The sequence below is a fragment of the Mastigoproctus giganteus genome, chromosome 8, assembly GCF_048544385.1.
Source record: "Mastigoproctus giganteus isolate SK-2022 chromosome 8, ASM4854438v1, whole genome shotgun sequence".
Classification (NCBI taxonomy): Eukaryota; Metazoa; Arthropoda; class Arachnida; order Uropygi; family Thelyphonidae; genus Mastigoproctus; species Mastigoproctus giganteus.
In genome coordinates, this window is record NC_143582.1 from 93,528,572 (window position 1) to 93,555,693 (window position 27,122).

General features: G+C 39.4%; 1 protein-coding gene across 2 annotated transcripts in view; it reads left to right on the forward strand.

The window, feature by feature from the left end:
- The window catches only part of LOC150081718 (uncharacterized), a 1,674,628-nt gene that overhangs the window by 1,510,609 nt on the left and 136,897 nt on the right, over window positions 1–27,122 (forward strand). For both annotated transcript variants that reach the window (XM_090378825.1, XM_090378826.1), the window contains one exon: window positions 8,209–8,298. In XM_090378825.1, the coding sequence (XP_090234951.1) occupies window positions 8,209–8,298 (90 nt within the window). The remainder of the gene's footprint in view (window positions 1–8,208; window positions 8,299–27,122) is intronic.

Below are 27,122 nucleotides of genomic sequence, written 5' to 3' on the forward strand. Positions count from 1 at the left end.
TCAAACAGATGTATCAATACTGCCCAATACCTCTCTAGCTAGCTGGGTTAAAGAAACTTTATCAACCTCTGGAAAAGATAGTCCCAAAATTAAAACCAGCAAAGCCACCACTAACTAAGACTAAGAAATCCAAGTCACCCACCAACAGTATGGAAGTGGATATACACTCAAGATTATGAAGAACCGATACTAGAATGTCATGCGAACAACACTATGGATTTGATGGGACATCCCATCAAATGCCCCGTGTACAAAAAACAGATGAATCACCCTCAGCTAAACCTAAATAATGAACATTATACAATGGAACTGCAAAGGACTAAGCAGCCATTCTGATGACTTAAGGGATTTAATCACTGAATTCACTCCCATAGGTGTATGCCTACACGAAACATTCTTGTCACCACAAGTTTTGCCAAAGTTTACAAATTATATCATGTACAGATGAGATAAGAGCTTAGTCTCCTACATCTAGAAGAGTAGCTGTTCTTGTTCATCCAGGCCATACAATTACAAACCACCCTAGAAGCTGTAGTAGCTCATATTGCCATTAGTACTTCAATTACTATTGTTTCAATTTATATTCCAACATCTCTATCACTTTCTTATTTAGAACTTGACAACCTCATTACACAGCTCCTAACTCCAATTTGTCTTTTCGATGACTTTAATGGACACCATCCAAAGGGGGATTCCACAAAGATGGATGCAAGAGGCAAATTGATTGAGGAATTTATGAATAATTAATCATAATTTACTAAATTCTGGATCTCCCACCTACATCTATAGGATCTACTTCTGCAACTGACTTGTCAATTTGTTCACCATTCATCTTTCCAATTAGCATTAGTAGAGGCATTTGATGCAAGAAAGCAAGCTTATGCAGCATCAGCCAAAAAAAAAAATAAAAATAAAAATAAAAATAAAATAATAATAAATAAATAAAAAATAACCACTTCCACTTCACCCCTCTGTTCGTTCAAAATACCTGTCCAGCTGAGCCTTAAAGTTATTTAGGCTATCAACATCCACGGCAAGGGATGGAAGTCCGTTCCACCAACCAACCACCCGCTGGCTAAAGGCAAATTTCCTCACGTCTATCCTACATCTGTCTTTCCTCAATTTGAATTTATGCCCTCTCAGGTGATTATTCTGAGCAAGAGGAAGAATCTCATCAGCATTGAGCATGCTCAAACCATTCAAGGCTTTATACACCTCTATCAGATCACCTCGCAGGTGCCTAGTCTCCAGACACTGTAATTTGCAAAACTTAAGCCTTTCTTCGTAAGAGCACCCCTTTGTTCCATTCACCAATCTTGCTGCCCTTCTCTGTACTAGTTCCAGCATCTCTACATCCTTCTTGAAATGAGGCCTCCAGACCTGTATACAGTACTCTAGGTGTGGCCTGACCATTGCCTTATACAAGGGAATAATCACCTCCTTATCCCTGCTAGAAAAATTCCTATATATCATCGACAATACACCATGAGCTACTCTTGCAGCCCGTCTGCACTGTTCAGAAAACTTCATATCTGCCTGCACAACCACCCCCAGGTCCCTTTCATTCTCTACCAGTCAGTGTAGTACCACAGAGTTGATACGTTGCTCTGGGGTTGCTGTTTCCCATATGTAGTACTTTACATTTGTCAATGTTAAACTTCATTTGCCACCTCTCAGCCCATCTGCTCAACCTTTCCAGATCCTGTTGCAGTAGCATAGTGTCAGCAGTGTCCTTGACAACCCTGCAAACTTGGATATTAAGCTTGATATACCATCATCAATATCATTTATAAATACAGAAAACAATAATGGACACAATACTGAACCCTAAGGGACTCCACTAATAACATTAGTCCACGATGAGCAGTGTCCATTGATTACCACTCTCTGTCTTCTCCCCCTCAACCACCCCTTTATCCATAGCAGCAATTTGCCTCCAATGCCACCACAGCTCCAATTTGTGCAGCAGTCTTCCATGTGCAACAGTATCAAAAGCCTTTCTAAGATCCAAGTATATAATATCAAAGTTATTCCCTGCATCCAGTTCTTTTGTCACTGCATCATAGTATCCAATCAAATTGGTCAGGCAAGACTTCCCCTTAACAAAACCATGCTGTGTCAGCTATAACTGATGTCTTGTCTAGATGATCCTGCAGTGCTTCTTTAACCAGTGCCTCCATTAATTTTCCGGGAACAGAAGTTAAACTAACAGGTCTATAATTATTTGTGTCGCCTTTTGATCCTCCTTTGTGAATTGGGGTCACATTTCCACATCTCCAGTCCATGGGTACTTCCCCTGAGACCAAGGAAGCTCTCATAATTATGGCTAAGTGTTTGCTTACTTCCTTTGCTGCCTCCTTTAATATAACTGCATAGATCCCATCCACCCAAGGTGCCTTTCTTGTATTTATCTTCAACAATTTCTCCTCCACTTTACTCTCAGTTATTACAAGATTCTCTAGCTTACTGCCAGAGTTGAATACACCTCTGGCATTCCCCTCACTGAATAACTCCTCATCTGTGAATGTCGATGCAAAATATTCATTTAGTTTGTTAGCTACCTGAGCAGGATCATCAACAGTTGACCCATTGATATCAAGTGGACCAATCTGATTCATCCCCTTCCTTCTAGAGTTTACATAAGTAAACAAGTCTTTGCTGTTTTTCTTTGCATCCCTTGCCAAAGATTTCTCGTAATCTGCCTTCACCTGCCTAACCTCCTTTGTAACTTGGTTACAGATCAACTTGTATCTATAATAGGCTTCTGTGTCACGTGTTAATTTGTATGTATCCCATGCATTTTTCTTCTCTGCCATATGTCTCATTAGTTCATCTGACATCTACTTAGGCCTAAACCTTGAACAATATTTCTTAGTTGGTATGTAAAGCCTAGTAGCTTCCAAGATACATTCTTTGAATGCTTCCCATTTTGAATTTGCTGTTGGTAACATCATCAGTTTGTCCCACTGTATAGAATTTAAATACTGTCTCAGTCCATTGTAGTCGCCTTTATGAAAGCAATAACCCTTCCCTTTACCCCTAATGGTAGTTACCTCTTTGAGTAAATCCCACTTCGGCACACTGTGATCACTGCCACCTAGTGGTTCATTTACCTGCAGATTCTTAATGCATGAAGAATCACTACTGATAATCAAATCAATAGTATTACTCTCTCTAGTTGCCTCCCGAACATGCTGATGTAGAAAACAATCATCCAATAAATCCACAAAAGTCTTGCTAGTGTCAGTGATCAGCCCCCAAATTCCAGTCAATATCTGGGAAATTAAAATCCCCCATTATAAGACTCTAATTTACTGGCCCACTCTATTTCCCTGTAAAATTTCTTATTATACTCATCAGAGTCATTAGGCCTATAGCACACTCCTATTCTCAATTTTGATCTCCCAATGCTTATGTCACACCAAACTGACTCGACACTGCACTGTCCAGCAATGTCGACTGGCTTCACTTCCTTGGATTTTATGTATTTCTTAACTAATAGCCTAACCCCTCCTCCCTTCCTATCCTGTCTATCCTTTCTGTAGACATTTACTCCCCAAATTCCAGTTCTGCATTCCTTATATCTGTGTGACACCACGTCTCTGAAATCCCCACAATATCTGCCTTTGATGTTTTGAGCAATACCTCAAATTCATCAAATTTATTTACTAAACTCCTAGCATTGGTGTACACATTGGTCCTTGAGGTTGCCACAGACATTCTCTCAGATATGTCAGACAAGCTGTACTTGCTACCTGGGAGTCTAAAACGCTGATGGAACTGATATTCAGGTGACACTCAAGTCAAGTGGACTCAATTTCGGCGAAGTCCGGATGGTCTGTGACAGCCAAATCCTCTGCTTGCACCTTCACGATGGTGGGACTGTTAGTAATCCTGGGTATAACCTCCATGCACAAGTACATGGTGGGTGACCACTCAGGTGTGAACCAACGTAAGCAGGGGTCGAGGTGTGGTGCCCACACCACATGGAGGATCGCCGCCCCTCTATGTTACCAGGCAGTACTAGGTGGTAGATGACTCTCATCAACCGGTGAAATACCACCACTTTGCTTATTGGAGGCTTGAAGTGGTGGAACCCATGTTTAGTCTCTAGAGCTAAGTTCTGGTCAACCCTTCCCCATCTCTTCCATCATGCAGTATGATTGATGACTTTTGAGGTTATGATGAACATCGTGGCGAGATCCAATATTCCTTACATTTCGAGGGTACAGCTCTAAAACTGTGTTCGCAGGCTGGCCGCTAGTTAGTACACCGGACCGAACCTACTGGTAACTCTTTAGGAGGCTTCCGGATCAGCTAGTGTATAATCTTGCTACCTCTACTCTCCCAGATAGTGACTGGAGGAAATCCGAGTAGTGTGTATGCGGGGAGCATTGTCAAGGCCACGTTATGTCAAGGATCTGGGTATATTCTTACCACATGTACGCCATATCCAAAAATCTCATTACTTCATACATCATGTCCCACTCACTTTTTCTTACTACTGAATACACCATGAATTGTCAAACTAATAGAACAAGCTTATCTGCGAAAAGATCTAAACCTCCTAAGCACTTCCTAATTCATTTCACAAATATACGTGGTCTCAATTCTAATCTCAACGATGTCCATTTCCACTTGCAGTCTGCCAAACCCCATGTACTTTTTCTGACAGAATCTCAATTATCAGTTGATTCAACTACTGCTCATCTCAGATGCCCAAATTATTCGCTGTATGATTCCTTTCGCCTCAAAGGTGGTACTTGTGCATATGTCCGTTCTGATATTCCCTGTCAGAGACTTGGCAATTTCGAATCTCCTCTCTTTGATCTTCTCTGGCTTAAAATCTCTCTACCTCATTTTTTAAAATTCATCTGTTGTCTCTACTGTTCTCCCAACTCCACTAATCACTTGGAGCTCTTTGACTTCCTCTCTTTGCAACTTGACTTTCTCCAGTCCAACTTTCCTAACAGTGAGGTAATGTTCCTTGATGATTTTAATGTTCACAACTCCAGCTGGCTTCCGTTTTCTAGTCACACCGACCCAGCAGGTCGAGATGCTGAGGCTATTGCAATTACTAATGACCTAGCACAGATTGTTCATTTATCTACAAGAATACCGGACAATACTAATCATACAGCGAATACGCTTGATCTTTTTCTCACAAACAACCCTTCTAAGTACACGGTCGAAGTGAGAGGTCCTTTAGGCACTTCAGATCACAACTTGGTGATTCTCTTCTCCAATGGAACCTTTATCCCATGGCTATTCCCAACCTCGTGTTGTTTGGCATTACAAGAATGCAAAATGGGATGACCTGCGAGACTTCTTTTCTTCTTTTCCTTGGTCGGATTACTGTTTCAAAACTTCTGATGTCAACGTTTGCTCAGATCGTGTCAGTGAAATTATTCTTGCAGGAATGGAATCCTTTATCCCACACTCCTCTTTAAAATCTCGTCCTTTATCTAAACCTTGGTTTTCCAATAAATGTGCTAAGGCTGTTCAAGAGAAGAATGTTGCATATCGTAATTGGCTTGTTTCTAATTCTTCAGTTTCATTTTCTGCCTACACCAAAGCTCGCAACAATTGTAAAGCAGTTATTAATCAGTCCAAACTAGAGTTTGAACAGGCTAAGAGTAGAAAACTTGCTTCTTGCCCTAATGATAGCCGAGCATTCTGGTCTCTTGCCAAAGCTATTGGCCGCAACTTTTGCCCATCTCTGCTCCCACCTCTGTCCAAACCAGATGGTTCTGTTTTCACTTCAGCCAAGGATAAAGCTGACCTGCTAGCATCCCATTTTTATTCCAGCTCATGTATTAATGATCTTGGTAAAACACCTCCCACCATTCCCAACACGCTCCATTCAATGCCTCCTGTGGTCTTCCGTCAAAAGGATATCAGAAGGATTTTGATGAATCTTGATGCTAAGAAAGCTCCAAGTCCTGATGGTATTTCTACACTTGTTCTCAAAACCTGTGCTCCTGAACTTACTCCTATTCTTTGCCGCCTTTTCTCACTTTCTTATTCCGAAGGTGTTTTTCCTTCTGCTTTGAAATTTGCTAATATCCAGCCAGTTCCTAAAAAGGGTGACAAATCCCTCCCATCCAATTATCGTCCCATTGCAATTACTTCTACTCTTTCTAAAGTAATGGAGAAATCAATTAACCGCCAACTCTTAAACTACCTAGAAACCTTCCGTCTGATCAACGATCGCCAGTATGAATTCTGTCAGTGTCGATCCACTGGTGATATTCTAGCTTATGTTACCCATTTAAGGACTAATTCAATGGAAAGGTTCGGTGAACACAAGTAGTTGCTCTTGACATCTCAAAGGCTTTTGATCATGTTTGGCATAAAGGTCTTCTAAACAAGCTTCTATCTTATGGTTTTCCAACTGTTTTTAGTAATTGGTTATCCAGTTTTCTCTCTGATCGCTCACTGAGGGTGATGGCAGATGGCTCTCTGTCTTCTAACTTCTCCACTAATGCCGGTGTCCCCCAAGGTTCAGTTCTTTCCCCCACTCTTTTCCTCTTCTATATTAATGACCTTCTTCCATTGACTGGAAATCCTATCCATAGTTTTGCCGATGATAGCACATTGCATTTCACTTTCCATTTTGAGAAACCTTGTCCTGCTCAATCAGCTTCAACTTCTCGAAAATCTGCTACCAATTCCTTAAATGCCGATCTTCAGGTAATTCTCCAGTGGGGCAAAGACAACTTAGTTGATTTCAACCCTTCTAAAACTCAGTCTTGTCTTATGTCTCGCAAAAAGGATTCTTCTACTCCTGTGCTTATCTTTAGTGACACTCCGATTTCTAGGCAAAATGATATATCTCTTTTGGGGATTACCCTGACTTCTAATCTCTCTTGGCACAAGCACATTACAAATATTGCTTCCTCTGCATCTAAAAAACTTGGTTTTCTCTTTCGCTCTCGGCATTACTTTTCTTCCAAACAGCTGCTCACTCTGTATAAATTGCAAATCTGCCCTGCCATGGAATATTGTTCCCATATCTGGGGTGGTGCCCCCAAAACCTCTCTCAGGTTTCTTGATTCCATTCAGAAGAGGGCAGTTAGGTTAATTAATGATTCATCTCTAACAGAGTCTCTCCACTCGCTTTCTCATAGATGCATTGTTTCTGCTGCATGCCTCTTCTACAGATACTTCCATGGGCACTGTTCTTCTGAATTGGCTTCTATAATTCCTGCTCTCTCTTTCAAAACAGTCCGAACACGTGCCGCCACCAGCCAACATCCATTTACTGTCCAACTTCAAACCCACAGAACCAACTTTTCATCTTCCTCATATATTCATTCAACTGCCGTTTTCTGGAACAACCTTCCTTCATACGTATTTCCTGAAAATTACAATCTACAGAAGTTCAAGTCCAATGTCAACAAATATCTTCTTTTGTCTTCTCAACCTCCAACCCAAGCACGGTACTAAGTACTATAGGTTCTAATACCTTTCGTGTTTGGGGTTCTCATAAAAAAAAAAAAAAAAAAAACACATGCACGTATACATGCACCTGTTCTTTTTCTTAGCTACCCTAACACAACCCATGTATTTACTTGTACCCCAATGATTCCCAGCAGTCTCTGAAATATCCTGCATCTTATTTTCCAGGCTGTGGCTCATTCCAATAGAAGCAGTGCAAGAATCACTTTCACCTCTGCCAGCGGCTACTGTTAATCTATTAGTCCTTGTATCCACCAAATCTAGCAGTTTTCCGACCCACCTAACACTGCCTCGATAGCATCAGCAAACATTCTTGCACCCTTTCTATTTAAGTGTATCCCATCCCTGTAGAAGCAGTCTCTACTGTTAACAAGTACAGACCAGGCTGAAAAAAATTCTAACCCTTGAGCCCTGCACAATCTTTCCAGGGTCGAATTGATCGACAGGGCTCTCATCATATACTCCCTCCTATCGTGTCTGGGCAGAATTGCAGACACTTTAATTTAAATTTAAATACTAACTTAATTTAAATACTAATTTAGAATCTTGCTATATATGTATGTATACATGTTTTACATATGTTATTTTTTCTTTTCTTTTATAGTTTGATCCACATTGTTATCCCATTGTATTTTTATACATTTTGCAGTTACTATATTTTAAGTATTTGTATCAGTTAATTATAAAATGTTTCCAGTATATATATATGTATATATATAATGTGTGTGTGTTTTTAACATTTGCTAGAATGGACTGAGACAGATGACTCTGGAGCAGTTAGACACGTTATCCAGACTACTACACACACTTCAGTCACTGTAGATAAAGAAGCAGAAGGTAGAGTAATATGATTTTCTTATAATTGTTTTAAAGGTTGTAGCTAGTCTTAAAACTATTCGAAAAATATTAACTTGTTTATTTCCTATGGAACTTGAATGTGTTTAATTTATCTAATTTTATTCATAAATTAAATTTATGCTGACATAGAGATTGTGAAATTTTGTTCAAAGTAATATGCTAAATGTGTACTAGTACTTCTGTTAATTTTTCTCCAGCTAATTTTTATCATTCAATTTTAAGGAATTTTTTTTTTAAGCCAACATTTTTTTCAAGCTAATTTTATGACTTTGTTGACAAATTAAAAGTAATAAATTTAAAAAAAGTATTCTTTTAGTTTAATTATTAAATATTTTACCAAGGAACTGTCAGTGTAAGAAAAAAAATTAAGGTACACTCAAGTGTCATAGGAAAATTATTAATAATATCCACACCTTATCCAGACAATAGAAATTCTCTAAGAACAGTATGCTACTGGTATCATGTACTACTTATGTATTAATAATTAAAAACTAGTCCAACCAGGAACATTATACTAGTCAGTCTGAAATAAATATTCAAGATAAAATGAAAAACTGAGATGTGCATTACAGTTCATAAATAAAGGCAACTGAGTTGTTATTTTCTAAGGATTTATTGACTTTACTACTCTTATACCATGGCCTCATGTTGTGCTCAAGTTGTGATCAAAGGTACCATCTTGTCATGCTTCTCCTTTATGATATACAAAATGAATGATTAAAAATCATACTTTATCATTTAGAATCAAATTCCTTTAGGTAAAGTTTGCATTTATTCTGCACTGTTAACCTTTGACATGTGAACTTCAGTAACTCATCCAAGCAACTCTTTCCCTTCCATAATATGAAAAAAATATAAGAATTACAAAAAAAGAAGAAATATATACTCTCTGTGACATTGAAATTCTACAGGTGTCAAATAGCCTCCCATAGTATTTCCCATCAACCCTCTTGCACCTGGTCCCACAGTACATCTGTGGTCTGTGCTGGCTGTGATTGCCTCTGTAGATGGCATCCAATCATGGCCCACATGTCCTTGATGGGGAAGAAATCTGGGGATCTGGCTGGTTAAGACAATACATCAATATCACAAAGACACTTAAAGGAAGCTACTGTGGTATGTGTTCAGGCATTGAAAAGTGGTGTTAACCACCCCAGTAAGAAAGGGGAGAGTGATGGGTTCCAGAATCTGAGTAACATAGTGCTGAACAGTCAGATTGCCATTGATTTCTACTCTTAGTTACCCCTAACACAGCCCATGTATTTACTTGTTCCCAGAAGTCCTGGAAATCCCCACTGCCTTGCTTTCCAGGCTGCTGCTCAATTGCATTTCAATAGAAGCAGTGCAAGAATCACTTTCACCTCTTGTGGATGTCTTGGCTGTCGCAGGTGTGACAGCCAAGTGTGAAAACTGATAACTCCCCATACCACAACACCAGCAGGGCATGCAATATTGCATTCAACAATGGCCCTAAGATCATTGTGTTTACATTGTGGCCACTCATGTGTACAGCAACCATCAAGGCCCAAGCAGGTTTCATTACTGAAGACAACTTGACACCATTTTGTAATTTCAGGTAGCCCGTGCAGCTCCATTCCAGGTGCTGTTGATATTGGGCAGTGCTCAGCAGTAATTGACATAATGACCAGTATGCTGCATGGCAGTAGCCTCCTGGTATGCAGTGGTTCGGCAACAGATGGCATGACAGCTGATGTCGCAGCTTGTTGGATGGTATTCTTTACAATCTCCTTGCATTCTGAAGTCAGTTACTGTATTTACAGAAGCCTATTAACTACATCACACACACAAGTTGCTTTGAACTCCATGATCTCTGCATTCATTTTCATATCAACTGAAGCTTCTTGCCAATCGATCCCATATTTTAATTATTTGTATAGCTCAGCACAACTCATCTGCCTGCTGACATTATTATATTAGCCATATGGTGCAAGAAAGCCTAAGGCTTTTGCTGCACCAGCCAAAAACAAATTTCTGAGTTACCCTGTGTGCATATGTGCGTGTGTGTGTGTTATATAATAGGGAATTTTAAATGAGATATCATTTAAAATTCACTATATACCTGGAAACTAAATCTTATTCTTTGAATCGGGCCATGGGATACACTTAAATAGAAAGGGTGCAAGAATATATGCTGATGCTATCAAGGCAGAGTTAGGTGGTTCGGAAAACTGTTAGCTTGGGGGAATATACGGACTAATAGATTAACAGTAGCTGCTGGCAGAGGTGAAAGTGATTCTTGCACTGCTTCTATTGAAACGCAATTGAGCAGCAGCCTGGAAAGCAAGGCAGTGGGGATTTCCAGGACTGCTGGGAATCATAGTGGAACAAGCAAATACATGGGCTGTGTTAGGGTAACTAAGAGTAGAAAGAGGTGCATGTATACTTGCATGTACACCAATGCTAGGAGTATAGTTAATAAATTTGATGAGCTTGAAGTGCTAGTCAAGACATCAAAAGCAGATATTGTTGGGATATCAGAGACATGGTGTCACACAGACATAAGCAGTGCAGAATTGGAATTTGGGGAGTACAATGTGTACAGAAAGGATAGGCAGAACAGGAAGGGAGGAGGGGTTATGCTATTAGTTAAGAAACACATAAAATCTAAGGAAGTTCATCCAATTGATGTTGGTGGACAATGCAATGTTGATTCTGTTTGGTGTGACATAAGCACTTGGAAAGGAAAAATGAGGATAGGTGTGTGTCATAGGCCTAATGGATCTGATGAGTATAATGAGCAATTGTGCAGAGAAATAGTGGGCCAGTATATCAGGTCTTATAATGGGGGATTTTAATTTCCCAGAGATTGACTGGAATTTGTGGGTTGGTCACTCACACACTAGCAAGGCTTTGGCGAATTTATTGGATGATTGTTTTCTACAGCAGCATGTTCGGGAGGCAACTAGAGGGAGTAATACTCTTGATCTGATTATCAGTAGTTGATTATCAGATCAAGAGAATTATAGAATTTAAATACAGTCTGAGACACTATTTAAATTCTATATGGTGGGACCAACTGATGATGTTACCAACAGCCAATTCAAAATGAGAAGCATTCAAAGAAATAATCTTGGAAGCTACTAGGCTTTTCTTACCAACTAAGAAATATTGTTCAAGATTTAGGTCTAAATGGATGTCATATAAACTAATTAGACATGTGGCAGAGAAGGAAAATGCATTGGATACATATAAATTAACAGGTGACACAGAAGCCTATGATTGATATAAGCCGGTCTGTAACCAAGTCACAAAGGAGGTTAGGCAGGCAAAGGCAGATTACGAGAAATCTTTGGCAAAGGATGCAAAGAAAAACAGCAAAGAGTTCATTACTTATGTAAACTCTAGAAGGAAGAGGATGAATCAGATTGGTCCACTTGATATCAGTGGTTCAACTGTTGATGATCCTGCTCAGGTAGTTAACAAACTAAATGAATATTTTGCATCTACATTCACACATGAGGAGTTATTCAGGGAGGGGAATGCCAGATGTGTATTGAACTCTGTCAGTAAGCTAGATAATCTTGTAATAACTGAGAGTAAAGTTGGGGAGAAATTGTTGAAGCTAAACATAAGAAAGGCACCTGGGGTGGATGGAATCTATCTACTTATATTAAAGGAGGCAGCAAAGGAAGTAAGCAAACCCTTAGCCATAATTATGAGAGCTTCCTTTTACTCGGGAGAGGTACCTATGGACTGGAAATGTGCAAATGTGACCCCCAATCCACAAAGGAGGATCAACGGGAGACATAGGTGATTACAGGCCTGTTAGTTTAACTTCTGTTCCAGGGAAATTAATGGAGGCACTGGTTAAAGAAGCATTGCAGGATCATCTAGACAAGATTTCAGTTATAGCTCGGACACAGCATGGGTTTGTTAAGAGGAAGTCTTGTCTAACCAATTTGATTGGATACTATGATGTATTCACAAAGGAACTGGATGCAAAGAATAATTTTGATATCATATATTTGGATCTTAGAAAGGCTTTTGATACTGTTGCACATGGAAGACTGTTGCACAATTTGGAGCAGTGTGGCACTGGAGGCAAATTGCTGCTATGGATAAAGGGATGGTTGAGTGGGAGAAGACAGAGAGTGGTAATCAATGGACACTGCTCTTTGTGCACTAATGTTATTAGGGAAGTCCCCCAGGGTTCAGTGTTGGGTCCATTGTTGTTTTCTGTAAATACAGAAATATAAATATAAATGATATTGATGATGGTATATCAGGCTTAATGTCCAAGTTTGTAGACGATACGAAGGTTGGCAGGGTTGTTAATGACACAAATTGTAGTACACTGCTGCATCTGGATCTAGAAAAGTTGAGCAGATGGGCTGAGAGGTGACAAATGTAAAGTACTGCATATGGGAAGCTGTAACCACAGAGTAACGTATTGACTCTGTGGTATTGACAGTGGTAGGGAGTGAAAAGTATCTGGGAGTAATTTTACAGGCAGATATGAAGTTTTCTGAGCAGTGCAGATGTCTGCAAGAGTAGCTCATGATGTCTTGTCAATGATATACAGGAATTTTTTTAGCAGGGTTAAGGAGGTGATTATCTCCTTGTATAAGGTAATGGTCAGGCCACACCTTGAGTATTGTATACAGGTCTGGAGGCCTCATTTTAAGAAGCATGTAGAGCTGTTGGAACGAGTACAGAGAAAGGCAACAAGATTAGTGAATGAAACAAAGGGTTGCTCTTATGAAGAAAGGCTTAAGTTTTGCAAATTACAGTGTCTAGAGACTAGGCACCTGCGAGGTGATCTGACTGGGGTGTATAAGGTATTGAATGGTTTGAGCATGCTCAATGCTGATGGGATTCTTCGTCTTGCTCAGAATAATTGCCTGAGAGGGCATAAATTCAAAATGAGGAAAGACAATTGTAGGATAGATGCGAGAAGTTTGCCTTTAGCCAGAGTGGTTGATTGTTGGAACAAACTTCCATCTGTCATTGTAGAAGTTGATAGCTTAAACTGATTCAAGGTATAACTAGACAAACATTTGGAGCGAGTGGATGGGTGAAATGAGAAGTGTGTGTTTGTGTGTGTTTTGGCCGATGCTATATAAGCTTGCTTTCTTGCATCATGTGCCCATGCTAATGCTAAAATTGGGCAACTTATATAGACATGTCTTTTTAACCCAGCAGTATTGGCATCTTTATTTGTAGCAAAAACAGTGGCTGAGCACCTGATAGTGCTCATTTTCTTTTAAATTTTTAGCAACTTTTTTAATTTGGAATTTATTTAATATGAATATAAAATAGAAGCATCAGTCTCTTTTATTTTCTAATTTAAAATACCATTAAACGTGTGAAATTTGAAACTGCACGTGTGCATATATTTCTGATTTTATAGGCACCTCTGTAGCCAGGTGGGTAGGAGTAGCAGTGCGTAGCACACGCTTCTTGATTAGACTGGGGTACGAGCCCGTGACCAACAAATACGGAGGATGTGGAAAGGTCAGGGAATGACCACTGCATATCCCCGGAGCAATATGGCCTTAGTTGCTAATGCTCCTAAAAACCAAATAACAAACAAACAATCTGCTTTTATATATATAAATATTATTAAAAATTAAAAAAAAAAATTGTGTATTCATTACTATTAGTAATGTACATTTTCAGGCTTATTTCAAATTTGATGCCTTCACAGCGTGCAAAATTTGAAACTGCCTTCTACAGAGTAGCAGCCATTTTTGACAGAATGCTGAGTTTTTTGTTACTGTCTTTGTGCTGTGAAACAGTAATAAATCCTTCAAAAGCAAATAGGGTATGATAGTAGATGTTTGTAGACTTATTGGGAGAAGAATAACTAGTAACCTGAAACTGTAAAAAAATGCAGCGTTGGTCTTTGCCTGGCAAAATCCAAATGGTTGCAAAAGCAGTGGCCGTACATCTAACAGGTTCTTGCACCCGATTTCCATTCAAAAACCATAAGAAAATCACATCAAAAACTATTGAGGTAAAAGATTGACTCTGTCTAAGAATGTAAAAGAAATTTCAGATTATTTTTTTTTTTTTATTTACTATCAGTTTATTAACACAAGGTTCACCCCCTATACAGCAAGTGGGCTAGAAGGGTATACAGAAATTATAAAATATACATTATACATTTTTGTACAAATTTTCAGCTCTTTACAATATAATTATTGTATAATAAAAACTATTAAATAGATATATACATTTACTAAATGTATTCCCTTTGAATTAACATAGATCTTGATAATTGAAGATTTAAATACATAGGTTGACTTCTTTATCAGTAACTAACATAACAGATTTATTTATTCTTTACATTATTGCATTTTATTTGGTCATATCATCAAATTTCTAATAAAAACTGCTCAGTTTTCACAGCAGTCCTGGTGATTTAGTCCAGATTTGGTCTATAATTTGGCTTCTGTAGGTTTTGTTGACTTCAAACTTTATCGGATCAATGGAGAAGGTGTTGAAGTGTTCCATGGTGTTACATGGGAACATTCCTTTTAGGGAGCCCAAGTTTGATAGCTTCATCCTAAGTGGGGGATGGCTTCTATTTCTTCCTCTTGTTGGTGCGATGATATCTTTTATTGATGGGGCATCAATATGGCAAGTTAGCAGTTTGGTAAGCGTTGACAGATTTTTTTTTTAGGACAATTAGCTTCCAGGAGGTCATGCCTAGGTTGACTAGGAGAATGGATTTCGAGATTGTGAAGGGGTTCCCTCCCAGACGGTTCAGCCACCGCAGAATCCAATATTCCATTGATAGAAATTTATTACATCGAGAGGTAGATGCAGAGGACCAGATTTCTGAGGCATATAGTGGTATGAGTGTGAGACATCTATTAATATATTGTCCAATCAGTCTGGTGTTGTGACAGCCTGCGAGCTCTTGGCGGATAGTCCAGAAAGCAGCATAGGTCTTCTTCTTTGCCTTTAGGAAGTGTTTCTCGAAATTTAAGTCTTCATCCCACGTTAGTCCCAGGTCAGTATAGGTATAGGTATGTTGAGGGTCTGACGGCTCCGGGGATTTCTCCCATCTCCGCGTATGTTCTTTGTATCGAGTGACAGTACCCTGTCTATGCCAGAGGTTTAAAAATAATGTATGGGTCATGTGGTATGTAGTTTGTTGTGCCCATTGTTCATCCGGCCTGTTGGCCGCCGGGCCCCCAGTGGGACCCGGCGTTACCATACCTAGCGACGGGGACGCCGGCCGGGTGTACCAAGAGACTAATTATACTCTGGCAGGTCCTGCCACTTACTTTCCTGGGATTTCGGTGACGAGGACCTAAAATAAAGGTTGGAGTTATCGCTAAGTTGGAGTTATCGGTTTAAGTAAAATTGCATTTAGAAAGCGCTGCGTGGGGTTTTACGCTGAAAGAACTATTTCTAGAGAGCCTAAAAGGTCGGGCAAAATTTGATGTGATTTAAATTTGGACATGTAGGGCAGTCGCTGTACAAGAGAAAGTGTTGGGAGGGGAGGGTGAAGACTGGGGGGGATGAAATAGGAAGAAGAGGGGTCGGATAGAGGTGACCCCCCATTTTCTGTGGGGCATGCCCATGCCCCACCAGAGTGAAAATATGGGGAAGAGAGGAGAAGAGCAAATACTCCCTCCCCCTCTCCCTCCCCGAAAAAAAAAAAAAAAAAAAACCCGCACAAGGGAGTGCAGTTTTGGGTCGACAGTAGGCCATTCAAATCATCCTAATGTCTTGTCTTTCTGTGGTATGGTGAGTTTTTTGATTGTTTTTTTTTTTTTTTTTTTTTACTTGTTTGACCTCCTGCATTCTTTCTAGTTGGGTTGCCTTTGGTATATTTCTATCATTGTTTTCCTTCTAGAAAATAGATCCTGGGCATATTGACTGAGTGCCTTGTAGTCCTCTTGAGTGTCTAGCAGTCTGGGTTCTTGGTTGTCTGGGATATATTGGATTGACGTTATTAGCTGTAGTCGCAGGTCGTCATACAAATCGCACTCAAACATTAAGTGTCTCCAGGACTCCGGGTTGCCACAGGGACAGTCCGCGTTATTTATGATACCAAGTTGGTGAAGTTTAGCTTTAAACGGGCCATGTCCTGTAAGGAGGAAGGTGGTATTTCGACCAGGGTGAAACCACACTGGCGCCTTAGGGTACAGCTTGGTGACAGTGGGGAGGAATCTTCTGGTCACTGCACCCTTTTCTGTGTTGCTCCATCTCCTCTGCCAAATCTGGATGAGGTGGTCGGTGACTCTTCTCTTCTCATAGTTGCGGTCATTAGTGATGTCAGTGGTGAGGTCATACATCGTAGCCGATGTGTTTCTGGCAAGATGGTAGAGCAGACCACAGCGGGTAGCTTCGAGATCCAGGGGTAGAACTCCTACCAGGACTTGGAGGGCAGCCGTGCTAGTCGTTCTAGTTGCTCTCGACATGGTAAGGAGGATGGTCCTCTGAATGGTTTCGAGGATCCGCTTATTCACTTCTAGTGCCGCCCTCGCGTACCAGACAGGGGAGCCATATGTGATGGCAGGGATGAAGAGAGCTTTGTAGTACAAAGATAGGGTAGTACGTCTGAGTCCCCAGTTCCTGCGAGTGACTCTAGCGAGGAGGGCCGCATATCTTCTTATCTTTTCTTTAATATATTCTAGGTGTGGCTTGAAATTTAATTTTCTGTCCAAGATTATTCCCAGGTATTTAATCTGTTCGCACAGCTTAACTGTTTTGTTCTCAATCTTAATTTGTGGTGGTCTCCTTAAGTCTAGCGTACCTTTTAGCAGCACCGAATTTGTCTTGTCGGGTGCTAGTTTGAGCAAGTGTAGCTTCGACCAATCTAGCAGCTTTTGCAGGGCATCATTTGCTTGGATTTCTAAGGAGGATCTGCTGTCAGCCTCGATGGTCAAGATCAAGTCATCTGCATAGGCCTGGGCCTCCACACCACCCAGATCCATGGCGAGGAATTCGTCCAGGACAAAGTTCCACAGGAGCGGCCCCAGGACAGAACCCTGGGGGCAGCCCCTGCAGACTGGACGACTGAGGCATTTATATGGTGTGGTAACTTGCACTGCTCTATCAGCCAGGTAATCCTTCATGCAATAATAAAGATTCAATGGAAGGTTGGCAGCTCTGAGTCTCGCCAAGACGCTCGGCCACCAGAGGGTGTCGAACGCCCCAGCGAAATCCACTGCGATGACTAGGAAGTATTTCCTTTTACAATGGGCGACTCTAGAGAGGAGGTTCTGTATTGCTTCGATAGTGGATTTGCCAGGAGTAAATCCGTATTGCTTTGACATGTTACGATTTGCTTCATTATAATGCCTTGTGATTCTTGTATGTAGCAGCCGTTCGAATATTTTACTGAGGGTTGGTAGCAGGGCTATGGGTCTGTAGGAACTAGGTGTCTCTGGTGGCTTTGTTGGGTTTTTTAGGATCAGTTTTAAATTTGCTTTTTTCCACTGTAGTGGAAATTTACCTGCTTCCAGGCAGCAATTGAATAGTTTTAGCAGTAATTCAGGTATATGTTCCGTTGCTTCTTTTGCCATCTCCGGTTCAATTAGGTCCAGTCCAGGGCATTTCTTATTTTTCGCGCGGCTTGCTGCATCCTGAATTTCTTTTAAGGTGAAGGGGAGTTCTATTTGGTCATTATTATAGGAATTGTTTGCTTGGCAGATAGCCTGCTGCTCATCTGTTAGTGTTGTTGGCAGCTCCTGAAGGATGTTGTCCAGGATGTTCCCAATCGACTCCTCCCAGGTTATGGTTAAATTTCCTTGTGCTGTTTTGGTGGCTGTCACGACTTCCCCCCTGGGGAGTTTGTGAGTGGTAATTTTGTATACCACCCCCCAGGGGTTGCTGTTTGCTGACCCTTGTACCAACCTCTCCCATGATTCTCTTTTATTTTTCTTTATCTGTTCAGTATAACAATTTCTAGCGATTCTATATTGGTTTCTGAGTTCAGTGACTTCTTGTTGCGGCCAATTCCTCCTAGCCCTTTGAAATTGTTTCCTTCTGTGTTGTACTATTTTCCTCATTCGTGTGAGCTCTGGAGTCCACCAGGGCGTGGCCCCTGCAATGGGGATTCTTCTCTTCATGGCTTTCTCTGCTGCTTCTGTTATTATTTTTGTTAAATCCTTCTGGAGTCGTTCCGGGTTTTCGCTCCCGCATACCTGCTCCCTCAGTGTGTGCAGGTATTGCTGGCCTACTGTGCGTAGAGTCTCTCGGAAGGTGTCCCAGTTTGCCTTGCTTAGGGCGAATCTATTTAGCGTGTGCCTGTCGGCAGCTGTTCTTGTCAAGTTCCTTTCTAATGTGAAGGTTATTGTACGATGGTCCGAGGTCGTCCAGGCATTTCTAACCGTCCAATTTGTGATGTGGGTATCTATGTTTCTTGTGGCTAATGTTATGTCAATCTCTGCTTCCCATAAGGTGTTGCAGAAGGTCGGGAGGCAGAAGGGTTGGTTTTTAACAACAAATATGGAGTTGGCCAGGTGCTCCTCGAGCCTTTGCCCATTTGTTGAGCCTCTTCTTTCAGGCGTGGTACTGTGCCAGAGGGGGGATCTGCAGTTGACGTCTGCCCCCACTATTATCTTGTTTCCGCTTAGTGCAGTTTGAAGATTCTCCAGGTATGTTATCGCATAGTCGATTTCTGCCCCTGGCCTGCAGTATAGAGCAACCACATAAAGACTTCCCAGAGAGGTGACAAGGTGGGCACATGCTGCCCATGGTGTGCAGAATTGTGGGATTTTTGTGACCGTGATATGGGGGTTCCTGATTATCACAGTTGCCCATGGGGTTTCATCTGTGTACTGCACAATTTTGTATTTAATAGGATACCCCCGTACTTGCTTTTGGTGCGTGTACGGTTCCAATATTATGAGGATGTCAGCATTTTCATCGTCAGCTTTTAGTCGGACTTGCTCCGCCACCGCTCTGGCACGCTGTGCATTGAGCTGGTGGAATGTGAGAACGCTGGAGTTGAATTGTTTATGGTGTGTGGCCATAATCTATTCTCTGTTGGTAGGAACTCTTGATTTTTTGGTATGTCGGACACCCAGTATCGCGGATGGAGTGTGAGTGCTCCAGTTTCAGACTCTTACAGTTTGCGCAGGTTGGTGCGTCGGTTGGTGCGTCCCAGGTCAGTATGAAATGAAACTTTGGGGACTGACTCACCATTAACCATAACTCGAATGTCATTCTTGACCTTCCTCTTTGTGATTGTAATGTGCGCTGACTTGGCATTGTTGAGTTGGAGTCCAGCTTGCTGTAAAAAGTCAATTAACTGTTGGATTTGCTTGGAGGTTTCATTGTTAATTTCATGTATCTGATTGGGGTCTTTTGAATTGATAAAGAATTTTAGATCATCAGCGAAGGAACTAAAATTTGGATTTTTTGCGAGGAATGGTTCAAGTAGGATTGCAAAGAGGGTTGTCGACATCACCCCACCTTGAGGTACACCCCTCGTTGCATAAGTTGTTTTCTGGTGAGTTCCGTTGGTTATAATTAAGTGTCTCCGCTGTAGTAAGGACTTCAGAATGCTGACAATTTGGTTAGATACTTTGAAATATTCTATTAAGATGCGTAAAAGTGTAGGAATGGAGACAGTATCGAAGGCAGATTTGATATCGAAGAAGATTGTGTCTAGTTGGGCTCTGTCATTCAAGGCTTTTTGTGCTCTGAAGAGAGTATCGAGGAGATTAGAGGTAGTGGACCTATGGTGCAGGACTGTGTGGAGGTAGGGTGGTCGGTGAGCAAAACAGTGTTGAATAATCACTGGGTGTATGAGTTTTTCAAATATCTTTAATAATGTGCATCCTATGGAGATTGGACGGAAGTCCTTAGGCATCTTGAGATTTCCAATTTTAGGGACAGGTTTGACATAATAAGATTTCCAGATTTCCGGTATGGTGCCTGTCTTTAGAATCTTCTGGAAGATGTTTAAGAGAAGATCCACTATGTACACAGAGCACACCTTAACTATAAACAGCGGTATACCGTCAGGGCCCTTAGTAGCTTTGTTGGGCAGGCCATTTATGGCGTCAATGAGCTGCTGCTTAGTGATAATAACATCATCCATGGCAGAAAGAGTGTTCTGGTTTACACTAGGTAGGGGCGAAAATTCAGTGGTCGCATCTTGATGATCGAAAGAAATGCGAGTCCACTCCTCAAATAGCTTTTCATCCATGTTGAGATGGTTGTTGCGCTTTGGGAAAATTCTCCTGGTTTTTGTAATTTGGGATAATATATACTGTTGATGTGCTCCTCTCTTGAAGCGAAGGAAACGAGCTCTCTCTCTTTTAAAGGTTTCGTGGTCTGTACTGCTCGATTTTAACCATTTTCTATATGCCCTCTGCTTACTTCTAAAGGCAGTTTTCATATCCGAATGGAACCACCGCTGGGTTCTCTCAGTAATTCTGACTTGTTTAGACGCTCTGATCGTGGCGATATGTCTCAATTGCTCAACTTGGGTCTGGATTGCTTCTTCAACACATAGCGACGATAAATTATCCCAATTAATGGTTGAGAGATGGTTGATAACTATATCAGGTTTCAGGAATTAATTTTGGAGAAAAAATCAGATCAGAGTGAGTATCCGAATAGTAATTTCTAATTTTCTTTTCCGATAACGTTGGTATGGAGAAGGTACAGGTGATAGGTGAGTGATCTGATGAGAATGTTATTAATAATTGATTACTGATTAATACATGAACATTATTTTTGAGTGCCTTTCCACTACTTCTGGTTTAACAGAGTTTATTCTTTTGGGAAACGATAAAGATGTGGTCTGAGATGAAAATGTATAATAAGCTTTGGTCATGAAACATGTTATTTTTGCATGAATCAGTACAGAGTTTTGTTGTCCGTTCAACTGAAATGAACTGTAACAACTTCTCAACCTTATCCCCCCCCATATTTTCATGTTTCTGTTGTGTAGAGCTCAACTCAAAAATTAAACATGATGGAGTGTGTGTGTGTGTGTGTGTGTGTGTGTGTGTGTGTGTGTGTGTGTGTGTGTGTGTGTGTGTGTGTGTGTGTGTGTGATCCTTTGAATCTCATGACAATATATGGTATATAACTATATAGCAGTATTCACAGAGGTGTAAAGTGCGCATTTTTCAGTGTGGATTAATGGTTATATAGGAAAAATAGAGGAGGATTTATTTCAGTTGCTTTCACTTGTGGTCTGAATGCATTTTGAATTCAGCAAACATTGGAGAAAAATCTAAATTGTATGCACCGTGAACCATATGCACCGTGAACCAAATACCAAATGTGCTAGGTAAATTAGTAACACATTACATTGTGGTCTATCTCATGCTTAAGTCACTAGCTTGACATTCTTAAGTCACTAGTTGTGCATATGACCTAATTGGTAACCTCTATAACACTGCAGTTGGGCATGTAGTGCAGTTATCATTATTCATGTCTGTTTACCAAGCTTCTACTTGTGGGACAGTGTCTATGCCTTAGAATGACGTACTTAAATTGACCTGTGGCAACAAGCACAAGATGCTGGCCTCATTTATATAATACCCCTATTACATATTTGCCTAGTGATGGCAATCTCTCTGAGCACTTGCTATAACACTTCTTTATACCAAAGTCAAAAGTGTGATTAAAATGCCATGGAAAATAACTATAGAGTGTTTCCCATATCCTTCTCCTCCTCCTTGTTCATATATTCCAATTACATGGTTGTACACTGTGTCAGTGCAGTGCAAAAATGACACAGAGGACCTGTGTTGATTAAACCTTTTTAGCCGATTTCACCACCAACATAAGGCCCTCCACAAAAAGTATAGAGCTAATGAAGAGTCATTCTGTATGCTATGGTTGGATTAATTTTAATAATTAATACATAATTATTGTAATACATCCAAAGAATCTTGAAATGCATAGGATAAAGATGTTTAATGAGATTATTGGTGCTTTACACAAGTGGAATACTGTATGTTATAACCCCTGTTTTGGATACTTCTTCAATAGAAAGTTAAACCATAGATCAGTGTTATTTACAGGTTGCAGATGGTTTCCCTTAACATGGTATGAAAGTGAATAAAACATCTTAAAAGCAGCTTTGAAGAATTCCAAATGAAAGACCCAGAGGCCTGAAACAAATTCTATTTTTAGGAATAGCTTCTAATTGAAGAATGAGAAGGTGCAAGAATTGGGGAGGGGGAAGAACTGAGGAAATAAAGTGGAGGGGAAGCCTCAGTGGGAGTTTTTCTTCCACTTGCTAACCTTGGCAATTTCTCTACTCTGCAAAAGATCTTCCACTGTGTGTTGGGATCCTCAGTGCTTGAAGAGTTGTTTCATGCCAAATCTCTTCTCCCCCCCCCCATCCTGCAGCTTACTTCCAGAAGTCACCACTAGGCCAAATTCCATTTCTTCAATTAGGAACCATTTCCAACAACAACAAGCTCTGTTTCAGGATTGTTGTCTATACAGAAGTCTTCCAAGTTGATTTTAAGACACAGTAGTACTTATCAATATGAGATTTTAATTATTTATGTTCTGTTTGCCATCATACCACTTTGAGCACAACATCTGCAACATGTAAATATTGCTTATTTTTAGTTTAACTACAGAAGCAGTTCCAAGATAGGGGTCATAATGTATAATATTATAATAATGTAAATCACTAAAATTTCAGTTAAATTTCTTTATCCTATGCAGTGAAGTGTATTTCACTTATTTGTGTACAATAACAATACTCTATTCAGATCACATTACATGCTTTTAGTTTTTCTCATCCATGTCTCTCTCTCTCTCTCTCTCTCTCTCTCTCTCTCTCTCTCTCTCTCTCTCTCTCTCACACACACACACACACACACGCACACACACACACAGCTTTCTCAAACATGACTTAGCAATTTTTTAAGCACATGTTTCATGTACCTTTGATCCTGAAAAACCTTACAAGATTAAGGATTATAGTACATGTCAAAATCTAAAATACTAACTGATACTGTAACTGAAATATTATCTTTAATTTAAATCCATGGATAAAATATCAAATCAATATTTATCCAATATACAGTAGTTGAAATTTCCATATAAAATATAAAGGACTGTGTATAATTAAAATTTATATTAAAATATAAGTTTCGATATAGGAGCTTTTTATGGTGGTTATTATGTTTCTCAGCAATTGATTCTGCACCTGACAGCTTCTTAATACATGTGAGACATGTGTCATAATTATTTTATGGTGGCATCTGGAGTTAACATTTCTCCTGTCATTCTCTCCTTCACTCATTTCTATGTCCATCAAGACATGTAATGGCCTGTGGCTTCCTTGCATTATATGGCAAATACTAATACATTACACCACATATATAAATATTGATTTTAAATTATATTTTATCTGCAGATTTAAATATGACCAAACACTGAAAAAATCTTTTCAGTTACTCAACTGTAACTGAAAAGATTTTTCAGTTACAGTTGATGCAATTTTGTTATTGCTTAGGTTTTGATATGCATGTTTCTTTATTATATAATGAATCTTTCTTTTAAAGATTGCAGTTCCTGATTAGTCAGGATTTAATTGTTATTAATTAACATAAGAGAGATATTTAACTTTACAATAAGTTAATTTAATAACAAAGTGATTTTTATACTTGTGTATTTATATGGGATGTTCCAAAATGAGAATCATGGTTTAGTAAAAGATTAATTCTCAAATGAATTGGGTTGAAGCTAATCATATTTTCTGTAAGATGAATTAACTGGCAGAAACTGAAGTGAGAAATAGAGTATTCATTATCTTGTTATAATTGTTTGTTTGTTATTTGGTTTTTAGGAGCATTAGCAACTAAGGCCATATTGCTCCGGGATATGTGGTGGTCATTCCCTGACCTTTCTGCATCCTCCGTATTTGGTGGTGATGGGCTCGAACCCCGGTCTAATCAAGAAGCATGTGCTACGCACTGCTGCTCCTTCCCACCTGGCTACGGAGGTGCCTTGTTATAATTATCTTAGCTTTCTTCATAGTATGTTGTGGGAACTAGCACACAGATTGTACATCATAACCATATACGTAAACACTGAAGAGCATCACTGTGGTGGTGGTGCCTCCGTAGCCAGGTGGGCAGGAGCAGCAGTGCGTAGCACACGCTTCTTGATTAGACCGGGGTTCAAGCCCGTGACCACCAAATACAGAGGATGCGGAAAGGTCAGAGAATGACCACCGCATATCACCGGAGCAATATGGCCTTTGTTGCTAATATGCTCCTAAAAAAAACCAAATAACAATAAATAAAATCACTGTGGTAAAAATTTGATGAGTTGTATCTTAATTTAACATTTAGTTTATTAGTCTTTTCAATCCATTCTAGAATTATTCTATTGATAACCGTCATCAGTCATTTTAGAACATGCTATACTCCAAAAATTAATGTCAATATAACTGTAGAAATAGTAAATAACATGGAAATATTAATGATTATGAGTTCACTATTTCAGAGTAATGTAGCTGTTTTTTTTCTTGCACCTGCTTTGATATTGTTGTGAGAAGTGTATGCATTCACTGAACTATGCACATTGCTTTTGTATTTAGTTTGTGTCCTTAAAATAGTTTAGTGTTAATGCAAGTTATCTGAATATTAGGCTGTACTGTGAACTAATTGTTTAGACATAAAGTAAGGCATACAGTTAATTTGTTTGCATTTATACAGATAATTTTACTTCATCAGGATTATGATAAACAATTATACAAACATTTAGAAATTTTGATCTGCCTTCCCATATTGCCAATACTGTTGTGGCGCATGTTTTTTTTTTTTTTTTTTTAATTTTTTGTTGAGGTTGGCCTTTAATATTTTTTGTTGAGGTTGGCCTTTACTATAATATATGTGGTGCATATGCATGGTATGTTATGGGGTTTTCCAAAATTGTCATTCAGTAACTGTAAAACCAAGTACGTCCATGTTTTTTTAAATTAACTTCAGTATTCCAGTGTGTGCAATTTTAAAATGTAAACTCATATATTTGCAAATTAAAAAAATTACACTTTTCATTTCTGCAGCAAATTAAGTGGAATGTTATAATTTTTTTTTTTTCTTAAATTAATTTTTAGATATTGCCATATTTGCTAACATATTTTTAACATAAATGTAGCTGAGAGGTCAAGCACAAGGGTGCAGAAAAACACATGCTTCAAGTGAACCATGATTCAAGCCTGCATGACTATTAAATACAGTTAATGATTGTATTCATTGTCAAAATAATTAATAAGTAACAGCTTAATTAATAAGTGTCAAAATAATAAGTAACAGCCTGCATTCACCACAACAGTTGATGGGGTGTAGGCACGTGCCATTTTCCCGGCAACTACTTCTCTGTCCACTATCTGTACACTCTGGAAATGCCTTTACTGCAGCACTCTGTGAACAATCAGCAAGATTCTCAGTTTCCATAATATTGCCACCCTTCAACCAGTATCTGACAATCATCCCTTTTTCAAAGGCCATCAGATCTTGTCCTTTGTCCACATCAATTGAGTTCTTTGCACAGACCCTATGCCACAAATCTGCAGTATCATATTTACCAATTCACACCATGACATGTGTGCCACCAGGTGAGGAGGAATGGCCAATTGCTAAAACATGGGCATGGTCCTAATGTTTTGACTGAACAGTGTATGTGTGCATGTTTTGTGTTTCTTCATTCTACTTGAATTCTGCAACTGTGACCAGTGTTCTACCATGTTTGGAAAAAAATTCCATAGGATTGATTTCCTGATAGGATGTAGGTCAGTAAGGTGATTGATATAGAATAAATTCTTATGGACTGTTTTTCACATCATGGTAAATTTAGTTAGTCTCATGTGAAGAGTGCTTGCTTTTTCCTCTCAGACACTCTGGTTTTTCATTTAAAACAGACAAACCACCATAGAATATATACAGAGTGTAACTTTATGTTTTTAATTGAATTTAATGAAACCAATGTTAAATTATTCATAATTTGTTGAGGTTTTTGACAATACATTTTAAAATTCCACAAATTCCTCAGCATTTTTTACCTTTTTTTTTTCTTGAACAAACTGGTACATTCACTACTGACAATTGGAAAGAATTAATTGGAATATCTGTGAGTACATTAGTGATTGTTGCTCTAGTTTTTCCAAGTTGCGTGGCATTTTATGGCAAACCTCTTCCTTTGCCCATCCCCAATACAAAAAAATCACAAGACATCAGATCTGGGCTTGGGCAGTTCATTCATGTGTACCACACCTGCCAATCCATTGCCCTAGGAAATGATTATGCATCTGTGTACATACATTTACAAAATGATTAGGTGCTTCGTCTTGCATAACATTAAGAGTTTCAATGTTGTCCCACTGTAAAATAACTGTCCATACATGATCTTGCAACATATCAAGATATCTTTTGGCATTCATCATTGTGTCTTGCAGAATGAAAGGTCCAGTGACTGGTGTCTTTTAATGCACCATTATTTGCGTTCTGCTAAGTAGATGTTTTATTACTTAAATATTATTGGGTTTTGTTATTTTTTATGTTTAAAATTAGCAAGCAGTTATTATTTATATTTATTTGATGAAGCAGGCAAATTTTTTTTCTCACTTGACTTCCACATTTGCTAAAAAATAAGTCTAAGTTGGGGGAATTTGGTTGCCACTGTCATTGTTAATTGCATTGGTATTTCATATTCATTTGCATATTTCTTTTTGTAATTCCATAGGAGAATAATGTATAAGGCCTTGAATGGTTTGAGCAGGCTCAATGCTGACGGGATACTTCCACTTGTTCGGATTAAGAACCTGAGGGGTGCATAGATTCAAATTGGGGAAAGATAGTTGTAGAATTGATGTGCAGATGTTTGCC